The 23,783-nt window shown below is 33.6% G+C and overlaps 2 protein-coding genes across 2 annotated transcripts; one reads left to right on the top strand and one right to left on the bottom strand.

Moving 5' to 3' along the window:
- Positions 1-13,505: 13,505 nt before the first annotated feature.
- Klp64D (kinesin-like protein 64D) lies at positions 13,506-18,761 on the top strand. Its single transcript, XM_011055062.2, has 9 exons — positions 13,506-13,665; positions 14,215-14,633; positions 14,836-15,026; positions 15,102-15,241; positions 15,353-15,550; positions 15,877-16,268; positions 16,394-16,811; positions 17,054-17,179; positions 17,326-18,761. Exons 1-9 carry the CDS (start codon positions 13,651-13,653, stop codon positions 17,461-17,463), a joined length of 2,037 nt encoding a protein of 678 aa, XP_011053364.1. The 5' UTR covers positions 13,506-13,650; the 3' UTR covers positions 17,464-18,761.
- LOC105145493 (lysosomal Pro-X carboxypeptidase) lies at positions 17,818-23,479 on the bottom strand. Its single transcript, XM_011055060.2, has 7 exons — positions 23,158-23,479; positions 22,473-22,613; positions 21,060-21,340; positions 20,048-20,205; positions 19,791-19,963; positions 19,242-19,591; positions 17,818-19,003 (listed from the first exon to the last, which is right to left on the bottom strand). Exons 1-7 carry the CDS (start codon positions 23,314-23,316, stop codon positions 18,811-18,813), a joined length of 1,455 nt encoding a protein of 484 aa, XP_011053362.2. The 5' UTR covers positions 23,317-23,479; the 3' UTR covers positions 17,818-18,810.
- Between the last annotated feature and the right edge of the window lie 304 nt (positions 23,480-23,783).

Consider the following 23,783-nt stretch of genomic DNA (forward strand, 5'->3'; position numbering starts at 1 on the left):
ATAAGTATATATATATAAGTATATATATATATATATATATATATATATATATTTTTTTTTTGTAGTCATTCAAATTGCGCACCGAATTATTTTTCCGGACAATAAACTATTGTAGTAATATCGCGAATTAAATTGATGAGCAATTTTAATAATTGGATGCTCAATCAGGCATCATATTATAAAGATGTTAATATTATATGTTGGAAAACTGTAAATAAATTTATTACGAAAAATATTACTCGGCCGAAAGTTGAATCTGGATCTTTTGTATTCTGTACGAGCGTCTTAAGCCTTTAGACTACCGAGGCTTTAATAATATTCTTCGCAATAATCAGTATATTGTGAAATTGTCTTTCTTTTCAGGCAACGTAATATAAATTAAGAATTTTAACGTAATTAAGAATTTTACTGGATATTTGAGAATTCAACAATAAAAAATAAAAATAATGTCCGTCACGGTCTAAATCTGTAATGCTTAAATAATTCCATCTTGATAATATATTAATATATTATACGAATAATTCTACTAATTGTAAGATCCAGCTTCGACTGTACTGACTCTTTCCTTACTTTAATTTATTCATATATACGTATAAGCGATCTTAATTATCTTATTATTGAATATTTATAATAATAAATATATTGTAAAAGTAAATATATTGTCAACACATTTTTTGTAATAATAAAAAGTGAAAGAAACAATTGTTGGATCCATTTCATGAGCAATCGATGGAATATGATTCTTAATTACAGTCGACTAAAACGATGTATCGTCGCGCCTGGCATTACGATGCAACGCATATCTCTCTTGCGGTTAATAATGACGGCAAGTAATTTGAGTAATGGACCAATGATTACGGCAGCATTAAAGATCGTACAGTTAATCCGCGTACAGCGACCGTTATTGTACCGTTAACTTAACATACAAAATCGCCGCTTTGCAGCTGTAAGCGAGCGCGTATTGTGCGTGTCACTATTAATTCCATCGATAAATTCCTCTCAAAGAGGCGCGGGGAGGAGGAAAAGATATGACAGATCGCCGTTACTCAGATTATCTCTCTAATAATGAACCGCAGATTCATCGATCATTCATGAAATTCTTCCCGGGGATGCAAAGAAACGAATTCCTACAATCCCGCTGGGTTATCTTCCGTAACGCCTAGGTGAGTTGACTCTTAATCGGCATTCACTCCACGAGTTCTCCGGAGAACGAAAACGCGACCTGTGCGAGGCCGGCGACCGTTGGAAAGTGCAGTGACTCGGAATGCAGGCAATGTAACTAGCTTCGACCGGGTCGGAATTACGTGCATGAAAACGCGATCTGTGTGTTACGTTTCCGTCGCTAAGAAATTATCGTGCTGCTGAATCGATCCGATCTGCTGCGCTCAAGCTCGAACGATGCTTATTTACGATTGCTCGATGTCGCACGATAATTGCGCCGACTATGCAGCGCGATGCACCGTTGTTTAACGGCACCGTGAGTGCAAAATTTTCAATCTCCACAAATGCGCGTTCCGTACGGCATCGACTCTCAACGAGCCTCGGTGTGTCGATGGTTTCTCATTCCGCGAAGAGGCATAAAAAGGATCTCGTAAGAAAATGTCGTCGTTCAAAGTTGACGAAAAGAAGAAGAAGCAGCATGCAGCTCTGAAATACGGAATCGTAATGACATCTCATAGGACATCATCATGACTTCAAGTCATGACTTTGAAGTAAACTTATAAGCGACAATTAAAGTCATGATGACATTCTTATGATATTATTATAGCTTCTGCGTTTTATCTGAAATTCGAGATCTATCGTTTTTAATTTATAATTTGCACACAGAACAAACGGTTTTGCTGAAGCATTTAAAAATACTTAGCTAAATACAAAGCTGAAAATAATTTTACAGATTTGAAAATAATTTTGTTAAACTATCAAAGTATATATTATAATTATTATAATAATTCTACAAAATGTATGATTATATACTTATCATGTTTGAGCGTCCTACATAATTATTTTGATAGTCTAATAAAATTATTTTTAGATCTGTACCTAGCTAAATTTTTTAATACTTTCGAAAAATTGTTCTTTTTGTGCAAAAAGAAATGTGGGTATACCAGGTACGTTTTCTACATTTAAATCGCTTTCTTAATTGTGCGCGTCGTACGAAATTCAGCGTGTTCCCTTGGCCGGATTTCTCGCTTTTACTCGAGCGATGCAAAAGGTAAATGGATGTGGAACGGAACGACGGCAGGCGGTAGCTTCGCTCGTCGTTGTCGCCGCTGTCCCGTCATCGTTTCGCTTCCTTTTCTCTCGATTTTATTTGCTCCTCGGGACAACATCTGTCTTATATCTCGGCCTGCACCGTCGCGTTACGTTGCTACAGGCCGTACATAACGCCGCCCGACGATGCTGACTTTATGGTGCAAGGTGCATTGCCAGAGAGAGAAAGAGAGAAAGAGAGAAACAGAGAAATAAAGAAAGAAAAGAAGAGAAAGAGAAAGAGCTTCGGAGAATCATCCGAAGAAAAAGGGCTTGGACGGAGGTGACCGGAAAATACCGGGTGTCCAAGGAGGTTGCATCTTGCTGCATTCGACTATCCAGAAGCGTAAAGAAATTCCAGAGAAACTGGAATGGCTATATAATGTGTGTGTGTGTGTGTATAGGATTTATAATTTTGTACTTGAATATTCCGCAACTTGAAAAATCAGATAACATGTGTACGAAAAAAAAAATAGTTTTGCTGTTAACTGAAAACTTAAAAATTTTAACCAGATACTGATCTGAAAATAATTTTATTGAATTATCAAAATAGTTATATAGGACACTTAATTTTAGTTGTTATAATAGTAAAACTTTTTGCAGCGTTGCTCATCATTGAGTTTTTCATTATTATCATTATTTTAATGGTTCAACGAAATTATTTTCAAATCTATATCTATATGTACACATTCCTACATTTTACAAGTATTTCAAAAAAATTGTTTTTTCCGTATCAAATTTCAAAAATATATTGTCCTAGGAACTACATATGATCGTCATATATAAAAATATGTAACACCAGGCTAGATGGAAAATACATGACAGTAATTAAAATGACATTCTCTTCGACATTCTAACATAACATTCTTTACGGCGAGAAACATATGAGATAACATACAAAGGAGATCCGTAGAAAAAAAGGGATGCCGTAATTAATTCTCGATCTTTTAACAGCTTCCCCATAATTATCGTGTAAGGCAATTCCTAAATCAACTACCTGCGGACAACTAAGATCCATTTGAAGGCGGTACATTCCAGAGGTTTAGAAAAGCCGTCGGGAACCTGTTCTCGTTTTGTCGAAAGACACGGAGAGGGTTCCGACTGTTTCCCACCATGGTTACGTATTTACATATTTACATAGACGTACGCGCGTCTGGTCTCCATGCGTAGTATTTCTGAAACAGAACTATCCGGCTCCAAAAATATGCCCACGCGAAAATATGTACGCGTGTCTCTCATAATTATTAATAAATAGAAATCCGATCGAGTTTATATAACAACATAATATAATAGAGAGGATCGGTCACAGTTGGAAGTTACGAATAATATAATATTCAAAGTTCATGAATTTAATTAATCTCAAATGTGCGCCGAAACATTCGGTCGATCGCGAATATATAATCCCTTCCTTTAATTCAAATAAGAAACTTTTATTGCGAAAAATATTACCTCAGTCAGGATGTGGCCTCGAACCTGGAATGTTTCTTGGGACACACGGATACTTGATGAAGAAAACCATAGAAACTTTCAATAACAAATATTTGTATCAATTAAATTCTGTCTGATCATACATCTGTCTATAACAATTCACATTACAATTGTTAAGTTCCGTACAATGAGAGAAAATATGAAATTATTTTTCACGTTCTCACGAAATATCATAAGAGTAACAGCCATTTCTATAAGACTTAAACACGGTTTAACTTACTTTTTATCTTTTTCTAATTTTAAGAATTAAACAAAAATAAAGAGTAAATTAAATCGAGATTAAGATTAATCTACATTGATAGAAATAAGATTTCTGACACATTTGTAAATTATCGGCTCGAGAGGATTAATTGGAGTCTCGCATCGTTTATCCCATTGATTATCGGTTCACCAAATGACGCCCGGAGAGGTCAACGCACCCTATATTCGTTGTCTTAAAAATCTCTGTTACTGCGAGGGAGTTCAAGATCAATGTTAAACAGATGCGGGAAGTATCAGAGCGAGAAGCGAAGCGCGATTCACGTGGCGTGACGTCCACGCCACGACCGCGACCTGTTGAAAAAAGGAAGAAGATATCGCGAGAAAAACGGGGCCTGAATCCTTTCCATCTTGCTACGACAAAGTGGCTCGACATCGTAACGCTCCAAAAGTCAAGCTGCGCGCTGCGTAACAATCGGCGGAAATTTGCATTTTTTTCCGTATATCGAAGCGCTGTTACTCAAATAACGATAAGTTTTAAGATATAGTTAATGAAACTCGATATACTTTACTTTAGTACGCTAATATTTTCACATGCTAATGAAGATGGTAAGATATATTTCAGATTGTAATTCGGAATTTTTCTATATAAAACATTATAATATTTTTAATATAAATTAGTAGATCATCTAAATCCAATGTTTTGCGTGGCTGCAAAGTATCGGTAAGAGATCTTAGTTGGCATCTTTCTCTCTAACTTTGAACAGTCATACGGCAAGTTGTATCTAACTATGGCATTGGTGTACATTCAAGAGAATACGTTAAGTTTTTAACTATTTAACGTGTTAAGCGAACACGTTAGTTACAAAAGTTTTTTGTAACTTTGGAAACATTTTCCCATTATCCATTTAGTAAAGATGTTTGTTATTCAATACATAAGTGTAAAGTTTCACGTCTTTAAAATACGTCAAGTACAATCTTATTTTATCTTTCGCCACATTGTTCTCTTAACTTACTAATTTATTTATTTTGTTATTCTCTATTTTTCTCTTCTTTCTATTATTTAATACAATTATTAATTACAATTATTGTTAAATTAATTTCTAAATCTATCAGACTCTACTTTCGATTCTTTTACGGTTGGTCAAAAATAAGATTTGCATAAACATTATGTAGGTCAATCAATGCACTCACTCTGAAAAAACGTAATAATGGCAACATATAAAAATGATAACTGTATAATTTTTATTAACGTAGAATTTATGTATACAGTTAAAAACTATGTATACATAATTTTACAATAACTATAAAATAGCCAATAGCGGATTTAAATAGAGGCCCAAGGAATCAAAATTAAAGTAAATTTTATATTTGTGCAAGTTTGTCAGTTGTGACAATGTTCGCCAATGTGACATTTTGAAGTAGTGCTTTGACGCATAAAAATCAAATCTTGACGTTTTGATGGAAAAGTGATACTTTTTGACGATAACCAACTTTTTTTTTATTGTTCTAAAAAGGAACCAAGAAGTAGGAACCTAGGATGCAAAAATGTATAAATCTCCCAATGAAAATAGCTTATTCAATAACACAAATATTAATTCTATACATATATAAAACTTGTACAGTCGTCACCTTAATTTATAATTGTTATCACCAAGTTTTTTTCTGTCGTATAAAGTGTTATCAAGTTACATAAAGATCTTTCGTTTCACGGGACAACCTAACGAGCTGCGAGAACAGGCGCGGATCCAGCAGACCCTAAAGATAGCAAGCGCATTCAACTAGGCAAACAAGCAAACAAGGTTCCACCGTGGCGGAAGAGTTCGCGTCTCGGATTCCCTCTGCGATCGCATCCCGATGAAGGAACGGAACGGAAAACGGCTCTTGGACCCTCTTTCAGCATCGGATACGTAGCGCATACCTGGTCGCAGTGGCGTCGCTTCGCGGCGGCAGCGGCGGTGTTATTCTCGGGGTCGCGTCGCTCATCGTCCGGGTTGCCTGCCGGCGTACCGGCGGGCACACTTCTTCTCTATTCTTCTTGCTCGTACCGGAGGGCACGCGACGCCCTGTAGTGGCCTATGGCTTCGCCGCGCAAAGCCGCACACGAGCCGAGACCGAGGCCGAGAAGGCAATTGAGAGACTGAGGGAGAAACGTTCCCTGAGAACGCCAATGGTGACGGTGACAGCCGTCCTCGGCCGCGAGCGCGGCAACACTGACCTGCCACCACCGCGAGAGAGAGGAGAGAGGACCGCGACCGGATAACAGAACCTCTCTCCTCCGAGTTCCTCCGGCTGTGCTGCGATTCTCCCTACTCTCCACTCATGCTTCTCTTCCTCTTCGCCGTTTTTCACATCTCACCTTTCTCTCTCCTCGTGAACCTTGCGGGTTGCGGGCGTTCTTGAGGAGTATAAGAGAGACAAGGAGCTACCTCATCTACTCTCGTGTCCCAGAAGAGACTTGAAGTCTCGCGCGGAAGAGAAATGCAAAAGTCTAGAAAGAGGAACATGTATTTTTTATTTTCTGGAGAATTAATGTTCTCCACTGAGAGGAATAAACACTCGTTAACTTCAACCTCTGATTAATAATGGATCTCTGAGTTCCGGGAGGGCATTAGAGAGAGAAACGATCTCTTGGCAATTTCGCCGAGGAAGACATGACATTGACAGAAAGAGGGCACCTCTCTCTATCACTTTTACTCTTCGAATTTTTTTTTTTCGTTTTTTTTTTCGTTCATGAAGAGAAGCGAAAAGTAGACCCCGGAAGAAAGGGGAAATTGAGTAGCATCGACAGAAGGAGGACACGGTTCTTTTTGCTTTTAATCGTAGCATTTAAGTTTCTTTCTCTTTAAATCCATAAAAAGTATCAAAAGAGAAGGTTCTCTTCGGATCGCGTTTGGTTATGAGAAGACGGGGCACCGACAGAAAGAGGGCATATTACTTCTCATTTTTAATTTGAGTTTCTTCTTTATTTTGAGTCCGTAAACAGAAGGAAACTTCTTCAGGTCAAGATCGCCAGTTTAAGAAAAGACGAAGCGAGATCGCACGCTTATTTTCGAATTGTAATTCAATTCTTTATTTTGGATTTCTTTATTGGCTGAAATGGAAAAACAATGAAGTAATATTGTAAAAATTGATGTAAAAAAGATAATATTGGTGTAAAAAAAAGATTGTTTTTTTCTCTCTGCAATTAATCCATTTCGTTATTTTAAGAAAATAAATTACTTCGTATCTTTAAAAAGTTGCAAAGATTATTTATTAATCTTTCAGCTCGCTTCTAATGCGCCGTGTTGACGGAAATGTAGGTTCGATGTAACGAAGGAACGTAAGCGACTAGAAAACAGGTGACCGATGAGGAAGTGTCCGACGAGACACTTTGCTTGTTACCAATGAAGCCTGAGAAAAGAGCAATGCCTGCGTGCGGATCATTGACTCCTGATAAAGCCCCTTTTCTACCTTTTCCGCAATGACGTGTTACAATATACAGAGAGAGAGAGAGAGAGAGAGAGAGAGAGAGAGAGAGAGAGAGAGAGGAATGGATTTTATGGAAACTGAATCCTACAATTACTTCAGCTTCGGATTATTAAAACTTAACTTCTTAGATACTATATAAAGTATAATAAACAATAGACAATATAGTAAACTGTACATAGATTTTCATTTTGAATATATAATTTTTCTAGGCGGAGAGTTGTTCCATTTTTCGCTTACTATCTTACTCTCTTACTCTTTTATGCTCTTATTCTTTTATTCTTTTTGTTTACTCAATAGATAAATTACTACATAATTTATTTGAAAATGGAACAACCGGTTTAATAAAATAAATACTTTTGTTATATACGTATAACATATATAGGGTGTATCAAAAATCTGAAAGCGGTCGAATATCTCGAAAGCAAAGCATTTTTGGGAAAAAGATGGATGATCCTGAATAACATTTTTAGTTGTCAGCATCGGTCGGACACTTTGTATAATGTTGCTGCTTATTGTAGCTTTCAAGCCATATAACTAAAAAAAAATGCTTAATTAAAAATGACTTTATTATAGTGTTTTGAAAAGCTCTTGACACCGGTTATTAAATTCTGCCATAAAAAATAAGACATTCCGTTTAAAAAAATTGATTTGACCTTAACCTGACTTTGGCGATGTCACCCAAGATCAAATGGATGTGAATAAATCTTTTTAAACCCTACAACTTTTGTTTGAAACATCTTTCTCAAAAATGTTTTGCTTTCAAAATATTCGACCGTTTCCAGATTTTTAATACACCCTATACCCTGTATCAAAACAAATATATATGAAAACGATGGTTTTACCATGTCTAAAAATTTGGTTAGATACAGATTTGAAAATAATTTTATTAATCCATCAAAATAATTATGTAAGGACACGTTTAAACTGGTTGCTGAAATACATTTTTCAACAACGTTGCTTATTATTGCTATACGTAATTATTTTGATGGTATCCAACAAAATTATTTTTAAATCTATATTCAGCTAAATTTTTATTATTACACAGATACTTCAGAAAAATCGTTCTTTTCTGTATTAATATAAATTTTTGCAAAAGAAAAAAATAACTTTACTTGTAAATTTCAAATCGATAGCTAGCACGATTTTACAAAATGTACAATATATCATAAAAATTATATATAATTTTGTTCATAAAATATATATTTGAAAAAAAATACCACTGCTTAAAAATGTTCTTTATTCCTCTAAAGATAGACTGTCAGATTGTCACATAACATGCAAACATAATTTTTTAATAATACGGTTGCGCCAAGATATTCTTCATGAATTCTACGCCAAGCAATTCATATAATTGCGGTCTGAATTCATTAAAATCAAAAGCGTAACTCGTATGATGTGCGTAATCAAAAGCAACAGATATACGTACAACGTTCCACATGCGCCGGTTATTTCTACGTGTTGGCGTCTTGTTTAGTATGCATCTAGGTAAGTGATTTATCATCGAATATCTGCTAGTATAACGTCATGCAATATTCACATTTTATCGTTCTTCTCATGCTTACCGTCCCTACAAGATTTGGCTATACAAATTTACACGCAATTAGTTTGCGCGTTAGTGTACCCTCGTGACCGGACCGATCAATAATTCTGCGAGTTCTAAGTTCCGAAGGCGGAGTGAACGTTATGGCGTCATGTAAATGTGCCTCGAGGGCCCACACATTCATATATACCTTGACATATTGTATATTTATTGCGCAACAGAAATGGTAGCCGCACAGAAACCTGTGCGGTGAGAACCGCTTGCAATTTATATGGAAATACTATTCCTCTTTCAAATGCATTTCACTGAATGCGTTAAGCTAGCAAATAATGTGCACTTTTCGCCAGTGGAAAATGGCAATGCACATTAACCAGCGTATGAATGTACAAAGTCGTTCCCGCTACGATTTTATATTATGGTTATGTATTTCTAGCATATTTATTTTTCTAGCGCTCATACGCTGCTTCCACACAAATACGTATTAATTATTACACAGAATTCATTTATTCAGTAAAGCACATGAAGTCGACGTTTTGCATTTCAAATAAACGCACTGATACCATCGTATCAATTTTCACTTATTAAATTTCTCATTTTGTTTCACGTCTGACCTACTTTATTTGTACAAAATTTTTATTTTTACAACTTCAAAAACAAGTTTTAATTAGTCTCGCTGCTGCTCGACTAACTAATCCTCGCAAATATAATATCCATCGTCCCAAGAATGGAACCGAGGCGTCGAATGACGTCAGATTATTGACAAGTATCTTCTTTTCTCTCTGTAAGATTCAGCATCCTCTGATTTTTTTGCCTATTATATATCGGCAACTGTCACTTCGACTTTCTCACTTCACGTAATTTCACACATGTCACGCAAGTACCGTTCTCGGTGCCTCATCCTTTCGCAAACAAAAAATTTATGTGGTCGCATCTTCGCGTAAATTTTCTTTTCTCGGTTATTCGCAAACAGATCAGAGAATTAGAAGAGCCCTCTTGATCGAGTTTGATTCTTACCTGATGCGTGATGTATCGGATGGAGTATAGTTCACATCGTGTTCCCGCGTAACGGTTGAAAGCACCGACCCTCTCTATATCGGTGACGTCGCTTTATCGTGATGGTTTTCTTCTGGTACTTGTACGGGACATAGCGCTACCGTGCACCGGGAACAACGCATTGTTACGTCCGTCAGCTGCTGCTCCGCACCGCTCCGAACCGGCATGGCACGCTCATCGGGGGAGCAAGAGGGGCGCGAAGCTGGCTGTAGCATGGAAAGAAGGGTACGAGGCGAACGACGCGACCACGCGACGAGAGGGACAAAGCCGAGGAAAACACGAGATAGAAAGAGAAAGAACAGAGAAGGAACGGCTGATGACGCACAATACGAAGCTGGACCCTATCTCGTCCCAATTAGCTTATTTCGAATGTGAAATAATTAATTGCTGGAATGTAAATACTCTATTTCTCTCTCTTGTGTTGAATTGTAACGAGAGAAATATTAAAGAAAAAAAAAATAGAAAAAGAAGCGAAAAATATATAGAAATTAAGAGAGAGAAAGAGAGAGAGAGAGAAAGAAAGAAAGTTAAAGAAAAAAATTAACGCAAATTATCTCAATTTGTAAAATACAGATGCCATTTTGTTCGCGCGATTGGTTCTTAAAAACAGGTCCACAGTTAAAAGATAATCAGATGACAAACTCGTCATTTCTACCCAGAACTTTCGTCGGTAGAAAGTAAGGATTTACGCACATTGAGTTAGATATTTTCTCACGATTTCTGTACGCTCGTTTTAATGTCTTGAACGTTTACTGTACACTGTTCACTTAATTACACAGTTTAATTGCGCGATATGCAAGTGCAAACGACGCGGAATTTATAGCACAATGTCACATTGTACAAGTATATTATGCAGAGTGTCCTACTTCTAGCGGAGATTAATCGGTAAATGATTGAATTTTCTATAATCTGGAAATAGAGGAAAATGAGAGAGAGAGAGAGAGAGAGAGAGAGAGAGAGATCTCAGCAAAAACATATCTAATATTAAATAAAGAATATTATATCTGTTTTTTATTATAGAAAAGATTTCTTAGCAAAAATACATCTATTCTTGCAGAAAATATTATTTCGCGCAAATATAATCTATTTTTCGTTGTGATTGTTATTTTCTTTGAAACGAAATTTGTAATGAATTTGAACATTTATAATTGTGTTCTAAGCGGAAAAAAAAATGAGCAATAAGGTTTTGTTGCTTATATTTATATTCTTAAAGTTTTTCACATTTACGATTCATTAAAACTAATAAATTATTAATTAACGTCACAATATCTTAAGAAAATAATTCGAAAGTCTTTGTTTCATATGATCAATATGTCATCGAAGAAGACATGATAAAAAGTAGAATGTACTCTGTAGCAACAACTCCAACACTACAAAATTTGCAGCAATATATTACTGTAACATTGCTGCAACATGTAATATTTCTACAATATTACAGCAATATTGCTGCAACTTTTGTGCTGTTGGGAAACAGTAAACTCTTCATATTCACATACTTATATGTTATATAGATCTGCTGGCAGAATATCCTTGAGCTTCAAACAAATCGTCTGAAGAATTAATTACGAAAATATTTATAATGGTATAATATAGCTTGAATGAGAAACGTTTAAATTTAGAAAGCACTTTTTCGATTGCTCCCCTCTGCTTCTTCTTCTTCTTCTTATTCAATAAATTAAGTGATGATGCCAAATTAGTTCTCGGAAATTATTAAGTAAAAAAGCTTAAACTATATAAATGACTTAAAAATGTTGAATATAAAAAATTGAAACATATTCTAGGGAGTAAATAAAACTATTTATTTAAAAGTTGTATGTACGATATATAATACTTGATATAAAGTTATGTGTGTCATATCGTAATTTTGCACATGATGTAAATAAAAAATAATTAATAGTTTTAGTTTTTAAAATTAAAATGTTGTAAGTTGATCTTCTTTATCTTGTTCTTGGTTTAAACTTCTGAACTTAAGTTTTAGGAATTCTTGGAATAAGAGTTATAAATATTCTTGGAATTTTAGATAACATAATCTCTATAATTAATTATTTTTTCTTAATACTTTATCAATGTTAATGAATTTAGATTTTTACATTGACATTTTTAAAATTAAAATTCTTGGAAATACGATTTTTAGAATTTTTATTATTGCATGTAAGGAATAAATATAGAAAGATATTAACTGCTTTCCTTTTAAGAGAACCTTTCCAGGGTCGTTCTATTCTTCTTGGAATTCAATGAATAATAAAACATATCATTTGTGTTTCCTAAAAGGAAAGCAACAATTAACAAGATTTATTATTAATAAATGTTTCACATTAGTATATATAATTAAAAACGTAATTACAATTTTTCTTTTAATTATCAAATATATATAATAATTATACATAAGATAAGATGCCAAATTTTTATGCGATTTATTTTAATTTTAAGTTTTATACGAATTAGAATTTGTATAAAATTACAATGGAATCTCAAAAATATTTTATTAATTAAATATATATAATTTTTTTAAGTATTTTTTTAAAGATTTAGGTTTGTCTCTCAAATATTAAGCCATAATTTATGAATGGATTTTTATCTCTAATTTTAAATAATTAAATAATTTTATATTTATGTAATGTTGCATGTACTTTTAAATGTTTCTTTAGGTGTAAGGTACAAAATTAAACATGACACACAATTATTCTGAAATAAGATTTAAATCCAATTTTCAGAGATTCAAGTTTGGTATTTTCTTGTTTGATAGTACAATTATTTTTTATTAGTACTTACACATAATCAGGATTACTAAATTTGAATCACAAAATTGAATTCAAATTTTATTTCGTTGCTATAGAGTTGTGCGTTTAGGCATAAGTATTTATAATAATCTATATCTACGCGCGCGCGCGCGTAATATAAACTATGTTTTATATGTAAACAATCTATGGATCATCAAAGTCTATGTTTTTATAAATTGTCGTTTTTATAAATTATCGTTGCACTAAACAGCTGCACTAAAGCTTCTATAATATATTTCACGTATATATGAATATTCAATTATTTTAAATATTAAATTTTATTTATGAATATTAAAATTAAATATTAACAGCCATAAAACTTCATTACTTCTTTCTGTATTTTACTATCCAATTCATGTATATATAATAATTATTTACATAATATTTTACATTATTCATATTATATATTATAAAAAATAGACATATGAACTTATATAAACAATATGTAAATATTCTATGTAAACATAATTTTAAAATATACAACACAATCCTATTTGTTTTATATCGTTATTTATTTCTATTTACAAAGCGTATACTTCTTGGCAGTTTTGCTCCCAATAAAGCGATAACAATAGATAAAATAGATACATAATTATCAGCTATAGATAAAGTCATAGAATATCAAACACATTACCAATGGAAACATATTACAATTATATATTGATAAACTCATTTGCACAGTCGTTTACCGATACAAGGGAAAGATGTCCTCAGTTCTCAAGTCTATCAGTAGAAGCAACCATCGATCCATTTGTTTACTGAGGTCGTCTGCTAGCCCGACATTCCCTGACGTGTTTCGCAAACGTTGCGAATTATGCTGTGAGAAACGCCCGTGTTTATGTGACTGCTACAGGTGAAAACGGATCCGCGATGCCGGGGACCGAAGTTAGTATTATATTCTATATAATATGTACAATATGTATGTGCCAAGTAGAAGACGAACTCTGACATTTTGACGTTTCTAACATCTGGCTCGGCTGTGACAGTAACCGAGACAAGGACGAAAGTTTCACGACGTGTCTAACATTTTATTTTATTGATTGAATATTGATTAGTCAATATTATGTAATAATTATTTATTTATTATATTAGTTTGTTGTTATTTATACAGCAGTAGTACTAAATTTGTTGAATCCACATTAGTAGAATCTAATGTAATCAATTGCGCGAATTTTTAGAATTCTTAATTTATATAATTAATTTATTATAATATATGTAGATTCTTTTATATACTTTCAAATGATTTGCTGACTCTTATGTGCTCTTTACATCTTCTTATTGTTTTCTAATGTAATCAATCTAATCTATCTTTTTTTTTTATTTTTACTATATTATAATAAACATTTAATTATTGTATCAGAAATCATATATCTTTAGAATTAAATGATGTCCTTTAAAATGCTAGCTTAATCTTAATATTACATTCATACATAGGACAGCACAACGGAGCTGGGAGAAATAGAGAATGTCAGGGTGGTGGTACGAGTTCGACCATTGAGCAGCAAAGAGTTTGATGCCCACTGCAAAAATATAATAGATGTAGATGCCCTAAATGCTGAGATCACTATAGAAAATCAAAATGCAGCTCAGGGAGAGCCACCAAAAGTCTTTTCCTTCGATGCAGTATTTGACACGGACTCTACTCAGGTGGATATTTACAATGAGACAGCCAGGCCTATAGTGGACAAGGTGCTACAGGGCTACAATGGAACGATCTTTGCATATGGCCAAACTGGCACCGGCAAAACTTATACCATGTCTGGTGCTAAAACCTCCCCACAAGCCAGAGGAATTATTCCAAATACGTTTGCTCACATTTTTGGTCATATAGCTAAAGCCGATGAAAATCAGAAGTAAGGCATCATACACACTTGTTTTATTGACAACAAAATATGCAATAAAAATTAGCCTTTTACTACAAAATAATACTTGATACTTTGTTGATACTTTGATACCTTTTATACTATTAAAATGGTTGAGCATAATTAAGATACCGTTCTAAGCAAATTGAATTTATTTATCAGGTATTAATATATTAATAATTATTGTTAATAGATTCCTCGTGCGTGCGACGTATCTAGAGATCTACAACGAGGAAGTTCGGGATTTGCTCGGTAAAGATCAGAATACTCGATTGGAGGTGAAAGAAAGACCAGACATTGGAGTATTTGTAAAGGATCTGAGCGGATACGTAGTGAACAATGCTGACGATTTGGATCGTATTATGTCTCTCGGCAATAAAAATCGTGAGTAACAACAATATTGCTGTAAACAGATAGCAATTGATTGTGCGTATATACCAAAAATAATCCTGAGTATAGGTGTTGTTGGGGCTACTGCCATGAATGTGTCCAGCTCCCGATCCCACGCAATATTTACAATTACGGTTGAATCTAGTCAGATCGGGGAAGATGGGGAGCAGCATGTGAAAATGGGGAAGCTTCATTTGGTGGATTTAGCTGTATGTATATTAGTGTACACTTATGTGACCTAATATTATTTTTTAAATAGAAAATTTTCCAAATGTTTTCTTATCTGCATGTGTTCTATCTGCATTTTCCTTTACTTTTAGGGATCAGAAAGACAGAGTAAAACAAAGGCAACAGGTCAGCGGCTTCGTGAAGCCACTAAGATTAACTTATCATTGTCCACATTGGGAAATGTAATATCTGCGCTAGTTGACGGACAAAGCTCTCACGTGCCTTACAGAAATTCCAAACTGACTAGATTACTGCAGGACTCATTGGGCGGAAATTCGAAAACGTTGATGGTGAGATAGAGATATTTCATACGTTACTTATTGTAAATAATTACAAATACGTTACTAATTTTAGTAAGTAATATTGGCTGTGTTCAACGGATTCAACAGTTGAGTAAGCATTCGGTGTTATTGGTTTGTTCTTTCAGATCATCCAATCAACATTTTAAATCTGGAAGAATACATCAATAACAGCGAGCGCTCATTCAATTGTTGAGTCCATTGAACGCAGCCATTATAATTATATGATTATTTTCAATTAAAAAATATTTAATCTCTTAATATAATAATCCTTTGACACCTCTGAATGTCTAATATCATTAATATCGCGATTTCAGTGTGCGAACATTAGTCCAGCAGATATAAACTACGACGAGACTATAAGCACTTTACGTTATGCAAATCGCGCGAAAAACATCAAGAATCGTGCGAGGATCAACGAGGATCCGAAGGATGCTTTGCTTCGTCAGTTTCAAGTCGAGATTGAACAATTGCGCAAACAGTTGGAGGAAAATGGCGCGGAACTCTCAGAATCTGAGGATGAATCCGAGGATTCGGAGGAATCGAAAGAAACGAAGCGAGATAAGAAAGCTCGACGTAGAAGGAGTCAAATGATGTCGGTGGAAGAATTGGAGGATAAAGATATAGACTCGACAGAGAAGATTGATAAGGCCGAGAGAGACGATAAGAGTCCAGTGGATAAAGATGTTATCGAATTGAAGAAGACTCAGTAAGTTTTGATCAAAGTGTAAAATTAACTAAATAGAATTATATAACAAGTAATTAAATTTATAATATCAAATGAATAAATAATTTAAGTACGAACGCTTTTAAAATTAAGTATCTTAATTTCAGGAGTGAAAAGGAAGCGTTGCGAGAAAAAATGCAGAATTTACAGAACAAAATATTAGTGGGTGGCGAAAATCTATTAGAAAAGGCGGAGGCTCAGGAACAATTGTTAGCTGCCGCGGCGGTCGAACTCGAGCAACGGAAAAGCCGCGAAGAGCAATTGAAGAGGGCCATTAAAGCAAAAGAGGCAGAACGCATCGATATCGAAGAGAAGTATTCGTCTCTGCAGGAGGAAGCAGCTGGAAAAACGAAAAAATTGGCGCGCGTATACACAATGTTAATGTCTGTCAAGGCAGAGTTGTCTGATCTGCAACAGGAACACCAAAGAGAGATGGAAGGTCTTCTGGAAGGTGTACGAGGAATTGGCAGAGAGTTGCAGCTGCAGAATCTCATTGTAAATCATTATATTCCCGTGCAATATCAGGTTTGTGTAGAAGTATTGTGCAATTTTCTTTAACATTTAAAAAAATATTAACTAAAAAGAAATAAAAGTATAATATTAAAGAAATATTAAAGTTTTTAAGTTAATCAAAACAGGGATTGACAAAGATTCTGAAAAGCATTGGTTAAAGTTAATATCATTTTATTTCACGTACACTAAATGTAGGCTCAATTAGCCTCGAATAAAGGTCAATATATTAAATATATCTTTGCACTATCTTATAGACAATGATCAAGAGATATGTTCATTGGAATGAGGATATAGGTGAATGGCAACTCAAATGCGTAGCATATACAGGAAATAATATGCGCAAAGCGCAAACCGCATCGCCGGCGGGGAATAATAAAGACGTAAGATTATTTATTTGGTCATATTAATTCTAGAAAGGAAATATCTTTTTTTTTTTGTTAACATCCAAAACTGATCGAAACATCATGACCAAAATTTCGATCTCTACATAATAACATATAAAAATTTTTTAATTGTATTTTTGCAGACAATGCCGCCAGACATGTCGAACATATATCTCTCTTATAACATCGGAATAGACAATACGTTTGTACAACCGAAGAAAGTGCGAAGCCGTTCTGGCGTACCCAGACCAACTACCGCGCATCGACGTACACCACATTAAACACGAAGATCCTCAGTCGTGGAATCGCGGAAGTTTATCTTTTCTCACATTTTTATATATCTATTTTTTGGTGACTCACGCATCCATGTTTGCATTGTTTGCGTAAACATGCAGTATATTTGCAATGTACTCTTATCGATGTGGTGCGATTAGATGATATACACGTTTGCGCGCGCGCGCGAGCGAGAGAGAGAGAGAGAGAGAGATTCCATTATTTTTAAAATTTAAATGATATCTCGAAACTCTCTTGTTCTTGTTTTTATACAGATATAATATGTGCAAAAGATGCCTAATTATATCGTAAATATAGTTGAGAATATAATTTAACACTGGTCACAGATACAGTAGACGAAACTATTTAAATGTATTCTTTATTCCAACACTTTAGAGCACGCCATAGAAGGCACAAGTATTTTGTCCAAGAGTATTCAATTTTTTATTTATAAGATATAATGTAGCAAAAGTATTCCAACAGAGTCATAAATCGTATATGTTAAAATATTATTAGAAATATACATTTTCGTGTTAATATAATATACGAGAGAAATCATTCTATTAATATAGAAAATGATACGAGTTAGAAAAGTGAAAAGACAATGCTGTACCTGTGGAATGACAAAGATTTCAGAAACTCGACGTATAAAGTCATGATATCATATTTACATAATATTTATAAATTCAGTTAAAAATACGATGTTTCTCTTAAGAGAAATTTATTCTACATTTAGAAATTCGTATATCTCTTCGGTAGCTTTATTCGCTTATACTCGCTCCCTACATGATTCCTTCGGACAAACTTGGCATAAGAAATTAGATAAAACAATACAAAAAAATAAACTAGAGATAATACAGCGCAAACATTTATAATTAGTATGAAATATCAATGTCAAATAATTGCGATAGAGCGTTACGAGCGTTAGAACGCTAAATTTATTTAATTAAGTAGCCATTTTTATGTGCTATAGTGATATTAGATTCGTGACAAAAGATTTTTAGACAACGTGAACATTTAAAAATATCACGAGAACATCCGAGAACATCACACGTTTTTAAAATGGATTTTGCGTTGTCTAAATATTTTATACTCTCTCATAAATCTTTTAGAATGTCTGACGAGATATGTGCATTTATTATTTACTGTGATACCGAAATGCTTTTTCGCGTATGTTTTCGATTGAGTTTAGCGTTATAGCCAGCCAGCGCTGAGTATTTATTGTTGCGACGTAGGTATCCTGTTTTTGTATTTTTCATTTAAGAAATAAAAAAGACAAATTTCGATCAGGCGTTATTCCTGATAATCTCGCGAACTACTTTCATCACATCAAACTTTAAAAATTTCCTATTCTATCAATATTCCCTGATCCACTGGTAAATCCAAAATTGATGGAATTTGCGTGTCATGCGAACACTGTATGGATCGTTACTGTTAGTTTCTCGTAAGTCAAGATGATGCGCAGCATCCGGCATCAATATTGCAATCGCTGACTGGGATAAATTGCGGAGTACACCTCCGCTCGCCCACGGATCTAGCAATCCGTTGCTGCAAAAAAAATAAAAGTTTATTGACTTAGCAATGAAAAGTTGTAGAAAATAGACCCAAAATTAATAAAATAATAAAAAAATCGAAATCAGAAGTGTGAGAATATTAATAGGAAGGGAATAAAAATATAAAATAGAAAGAAAATCTATAATATAGCAATATAATGAAATTAGAAACAGAAATATAAAAAATGAGAAAAGCAAGAAAAAAATTTTAATTTACTTATTGTCTCATGTACCTGAAAATGATGTTACTTGCGCTGTTAAAATTCTTACAGCCGTACTCCTCACAAACTAGATAAGGTTGTGGCGATACAGAATATTTCTTGAAACAGATATTGTTATAATCTGTGATGTTCCACTTCACCGGCTCAAACATATCATTGATGCCATCGGTACATATCGGCATCACCATTTCTGTGCATGCTTGATAATCCCATCCCTGATCGTCCAAGCCTGGCTCTGCATTTTTCATGGAGATACAATTTGTTTTTCCTGTATAGTTGGTATAAACACTGATAGCTCCATGAAGTGCCAATAACAGCGGTTTTCCCGTTAATGATACGTTTGTTAAATGTTGACAGAAAACCTGAGCAATAACATTCAAATCATCAGCTCGGAAATCTTCAAATTGATTTTAATTGGAATCTATATGTTACTCTAATATATACATATAGCATGGAATATAATAATTTTCCAACTTTCAATAAGGAAATATATTATTATATATTCACCCGAAAATTCGTGAAAAAAAGTTTATGATTTCAAAGTTAGAGATATGCGCTTACATTAATCGGATTTCCAGGTAGTGGCGCTAGGAAGTTAGTTTCGTACGGATAGTTGACCATAGCCAGGTCTATGTAGACTTCTTGCAAGAAATTTTTCAGTGTTTTAACATCCTCCGCGGTTTTCAGTGGCTCGCACAGTTTCCAATTATCCGACAGCCATTTTTTGCCCTCGTCTAAAACAGCAAGAGAATCAGAGAATTAGCAAAGATTAAGGGATCAGCAAATTAACGCGAAGCGTTGGAGAACTATCTCATTACCGTTTGAAGTTACATTTGTTATCGTGTTCCACGACTTCTGAATAAGCTTCGAACACGTTGGATTCGCAGCTTTATAATCCGAGGTTGTTATCCGAGCAAACACTTCGCAATCCACAACATCAGTAAACTGTAGAAGTGGCGCGGAGGACGCAATCGCACTGCAATGCATCGATAACATCATATGTAATATTATATGTTTGGGGTGAGTTACTGTTTAAATGAATTCGCTATTGTTAATAAATAATATTACTTTGTACATATATATATCTTGTTTCAGACATTGTATATTATCATATCTATATATACAATAGAGTTTTGAATATCAATGATAGTTCTCTACCTTGTTTTCTCTCTTTTTCGCATTCCTATTTGTGGATTTAAATCGTAATGTTTAACTCTAAGAAGGGAAGCGAAATTGAACTATAAAATATTCTATATGTATATTGGGTCATCTAAAAAGTATCCGCGGTTTTTTGTCACTAGATGTGTGTTGATGGTCATATGTCTAGTGACAAAGTACCGCGGATACTTTTTAGATGACCCAATATATATATATAAAATATAATATGTGCTATTTATAATATAGTGCTATTTATAATTGATTACAGCTAAACAAATTATAACGTTTATATCTTATTGATCAATTATGGCTGCATCTATATAACATTAAATATAGAATATGTATATAGGTACATTCTTCACACGATAAAAAATTTATGTACAAATCTAGACACTGGGATAATTTTCTCGATAATATTGATAGTTTTAACGTGTAGAACCTTTTTCGTCTAGTCGAGAAGAATCGAAATAGTTCTGTAACATTTTACCGTATTTGTCACTCTTTCCGAGATAATGACTTTTTTGGCTAGACGTTTACATAACTTTTTTTTATCAGAGTATATTTAGATATATTTAATATAATTGGCATACATTTAGATATATTTTCTCTACACTCCTGTACGTTTACAACTACATGAACAAAATATCACTGTTGTCCAGCGATAAAACATACCCTTGAACAACGTGGGGATACTTCATGCGCATCCAAGCGCTAAGCATACCACCATAAGAGCCACCGAAAACTATGACCGGACTACGCTCATATCTTGGTTGCGACTTCAGATGCGCGATAAGTTCTACATAATCAGCTAGAGCTTGTTGAGACGTCAGATAGCCGCGATGCTGCAGATTCGCGAAGGACTGGTTCCCGTAAGGTAGCGATTCGCCATAGTAACGGTGCTCAGCGAATATTACCAATGCATCGAATTTCGGTGCAATTTCCCATAGAAAGCCCTACGGAATATATCAAACTCGTTTTTAAAGAATTGAAATAAGATAACATATACATTTCAACGAAAAGGTTGAAGTTTGATAATGTTTATCAAACATATGTTTAGCAAGATTTATCAACACTTTAGTAATATGATATAGTTTTTTATATTTCAAATTGCGACAAATTACCGTTCAATATTTGGATGCAATACAAAATAATTATTTTTGTCTAACATTAAAAATAACTTGATAAAGGCTGAATTAAATATTTATTCATTACAATCAAATACATTTTAGCAATAAACATTCATTTTGGCTCCTAATTATTAATTAAATTTGAAAGATATTTTATGAAACATGATCAACTTACAGTCTACTAAAAAAATATTTTGTGACAATCTCCTCATCGCTCTAATTTAATATATTAATTTCATAGTTTTGAGATTTATTTATTAAATAAAAAAATTATTTCGATTTGTAATTATATAATAATTTAATCAAGTGAAATTAAATTGATTTTGAATCAATATATAAATGAAAAATAAAACAGAGAAACAAATCTTATTTATTAAATACTATATAGTTTTCTACAATCTATTCTACATTTTGTCATGCTTCTCGTTTCCTTAATAGCAAGTCACTTATTTTTTCTTGACTCATTGAATTTTCCATTCTAATAATATTTTTTTTAATTTTTCAGATTAGTAACGCTTCAATTTATAAGTGACTTGATCATTATGGATATGAGCTATCAATAGATAAATATTTTGTATCTACATTGCTAAGGACTCCAAAGAGAGTTGAAATATTCAAATAAAAAAGACATTCCAAATATTGAATAATAATTTGCGCCATTTATTTGCGCTTACTCTCATTAGTCTACTTTTATTTATTTATATGTTATTATTTCATTAATAATTCTATAACAATTATAGTAATTATTTATGTATTAGAGTATAATTGAGAAGTTTTATCACTAGCTCTGTGCTTGTTAGAAAGATATTGTATTGGGAATGCGCAATAAAATATTCACAACAAATGTAAACGCTTATTAAGTCATTAGCTTATTAAATATAAGCAGTAATTAAGTGGACTGGATAACACAATATTGCGTTCTATCAATTATTGCGACTAAACAGTTGATCACTCTTACCGTATTCTGTGCAAAAACTTCGATGTTGCCTTCGTTTCCGGTGTAAAAGAATATAGGAGCATTTTGCTGTTTTCGCCAAGTGTCATTTATGAGATATCTCAATTTGAAGGTGTCTTGTACAGCGAAGCTGAAGTGATCCACCTTTGAGAACCATATCGTAAAATTATCAATAGTAATTATTAGATAACGAATTTATTTTCGTTAATAATATTAACTTTTTTATAATTATCAGTTTTACATTTAACAGAAATTACTAACAACCACCTCGTAATTATTAATTAATATCGTTATCGCATCGGATTTGCGCGACTTATTCAGACCAGGTGTATCATGATAATTATACATGATGTGGTAACTATTTCATACATGTTAATTGTATACATACGTAATATAATATATTAATCCATGATATATAAAGTGTATCTTATATTTGTTCTTATTTAAAATATTATTACAAGTAATATGAATAAAAAGTTTAACATGAATCACCGATGATACACATGAAACATGTTTTAATTACACAATTATTTGCAACAGAAAGAAATATATAACTATCTCGCAATTAATGTTAAATTGATTAGTTAATTATTAATAATTAATGTACGGTTAATTATTAGTTTTTTTAATTGATAAAAATTAACAATAGATGTATCAATTAATATGTGCAACATGTGCGACAACTTACGCGCACGTCGAACGTCTTAATTTCGTATTTATATCTGGCGCTTAGCAGCGACAGCGGCGCATGATGATTGAGGATCCAGTTCGCGGCGAATTCGCTTCGAAGCTGAATCGTTGACCAGCATAACATGATCAAGGTACAGAGCAGTAACAACGTTCGCATGATGCAGCCACGAGGAAACCGACGTTCTCAATAGCGAACACTCGTCTTTTTTCTCAGAGTCGCTGTAGCAGTGTAACACACTCGTATCTCGACAGAACGTTCCTTCCTGCCAGAACGCACCCGGCACCATCCCGTTTCAATGACGCTGCGCAACTCGATATATATACAGGGTGTCACGGAACGAATGAGTCAGCTCTTTAATGCAGTATCTGTTTTATCGCGCCGTCAACATATAGATACATATATATATGTATATATTAGGTGTAGTAAAAATAATGGATTTCTTTTTACTACACCTAATATAAATTTAAATATAATTTTAAATTAATAATTTAAATTTAAATATAAATTTGCGAGTTATAAGACTTGAAAGTTAACACCGCCAGCATTAGCATTACCCAAGGTGTCCGACCGACGGCTAAAACCTCTTGAATGTTGTTTAGGATAATGACCTGGATAATATTTTT

Source organism: Acromyrmex echinatior, chromosome 4, assembly GCF_024713525.1.
Source record: "Acromyrmex echinatior isolate Ae372 chromosome 4, ASM2471352v2, whole genome shotgun sequence".
Lineage (NCBI taxonomy): Eukaryota > Metazoa > Arthropoda > Insecta > Hymenoptera > Formicidae > Acromyrmex > Acromyrmex echinatior.

Coding starts and splice junctions, on each gene's coding strand:
- Klp64D (XM_011055062.2), top strand. Junction 14,634..14,835: donor AAAGCCGATGAAAATCAGAA/GTAAGGCATCAT, acceptor TATTGTTAATAG/ATTCCTCGTGCGTGCGACGT. Junction 15,242..15,352: donor TTCATTTGGTGGATTTAGCT/GTATGTATATTA, acceptor CTTTACTTTTAG/GGATCAGAAAGACAGAGTAA.
- LOC105145493 (XM_011055060.2), bottom strand. CDS start 23,316: ATGCGAACGTTGTTACTGCTCTGTACCTTGATCATGTTATGCTGGTCA. Junction 19,964..20,047: donor AACAAATGTAACTTCAAACG/GTAATGAGATAG, acceptor TTGCTGTTTTAG/ACGAGGGCAAAAAATGGCTG. Junction 19,592..19,790: donor TACCTGGAAATCCGATTAAT/GTAAGCGCATAT, acceptor GTTATTGCTCAG/GTTTTCTGTCAACATTTAAC.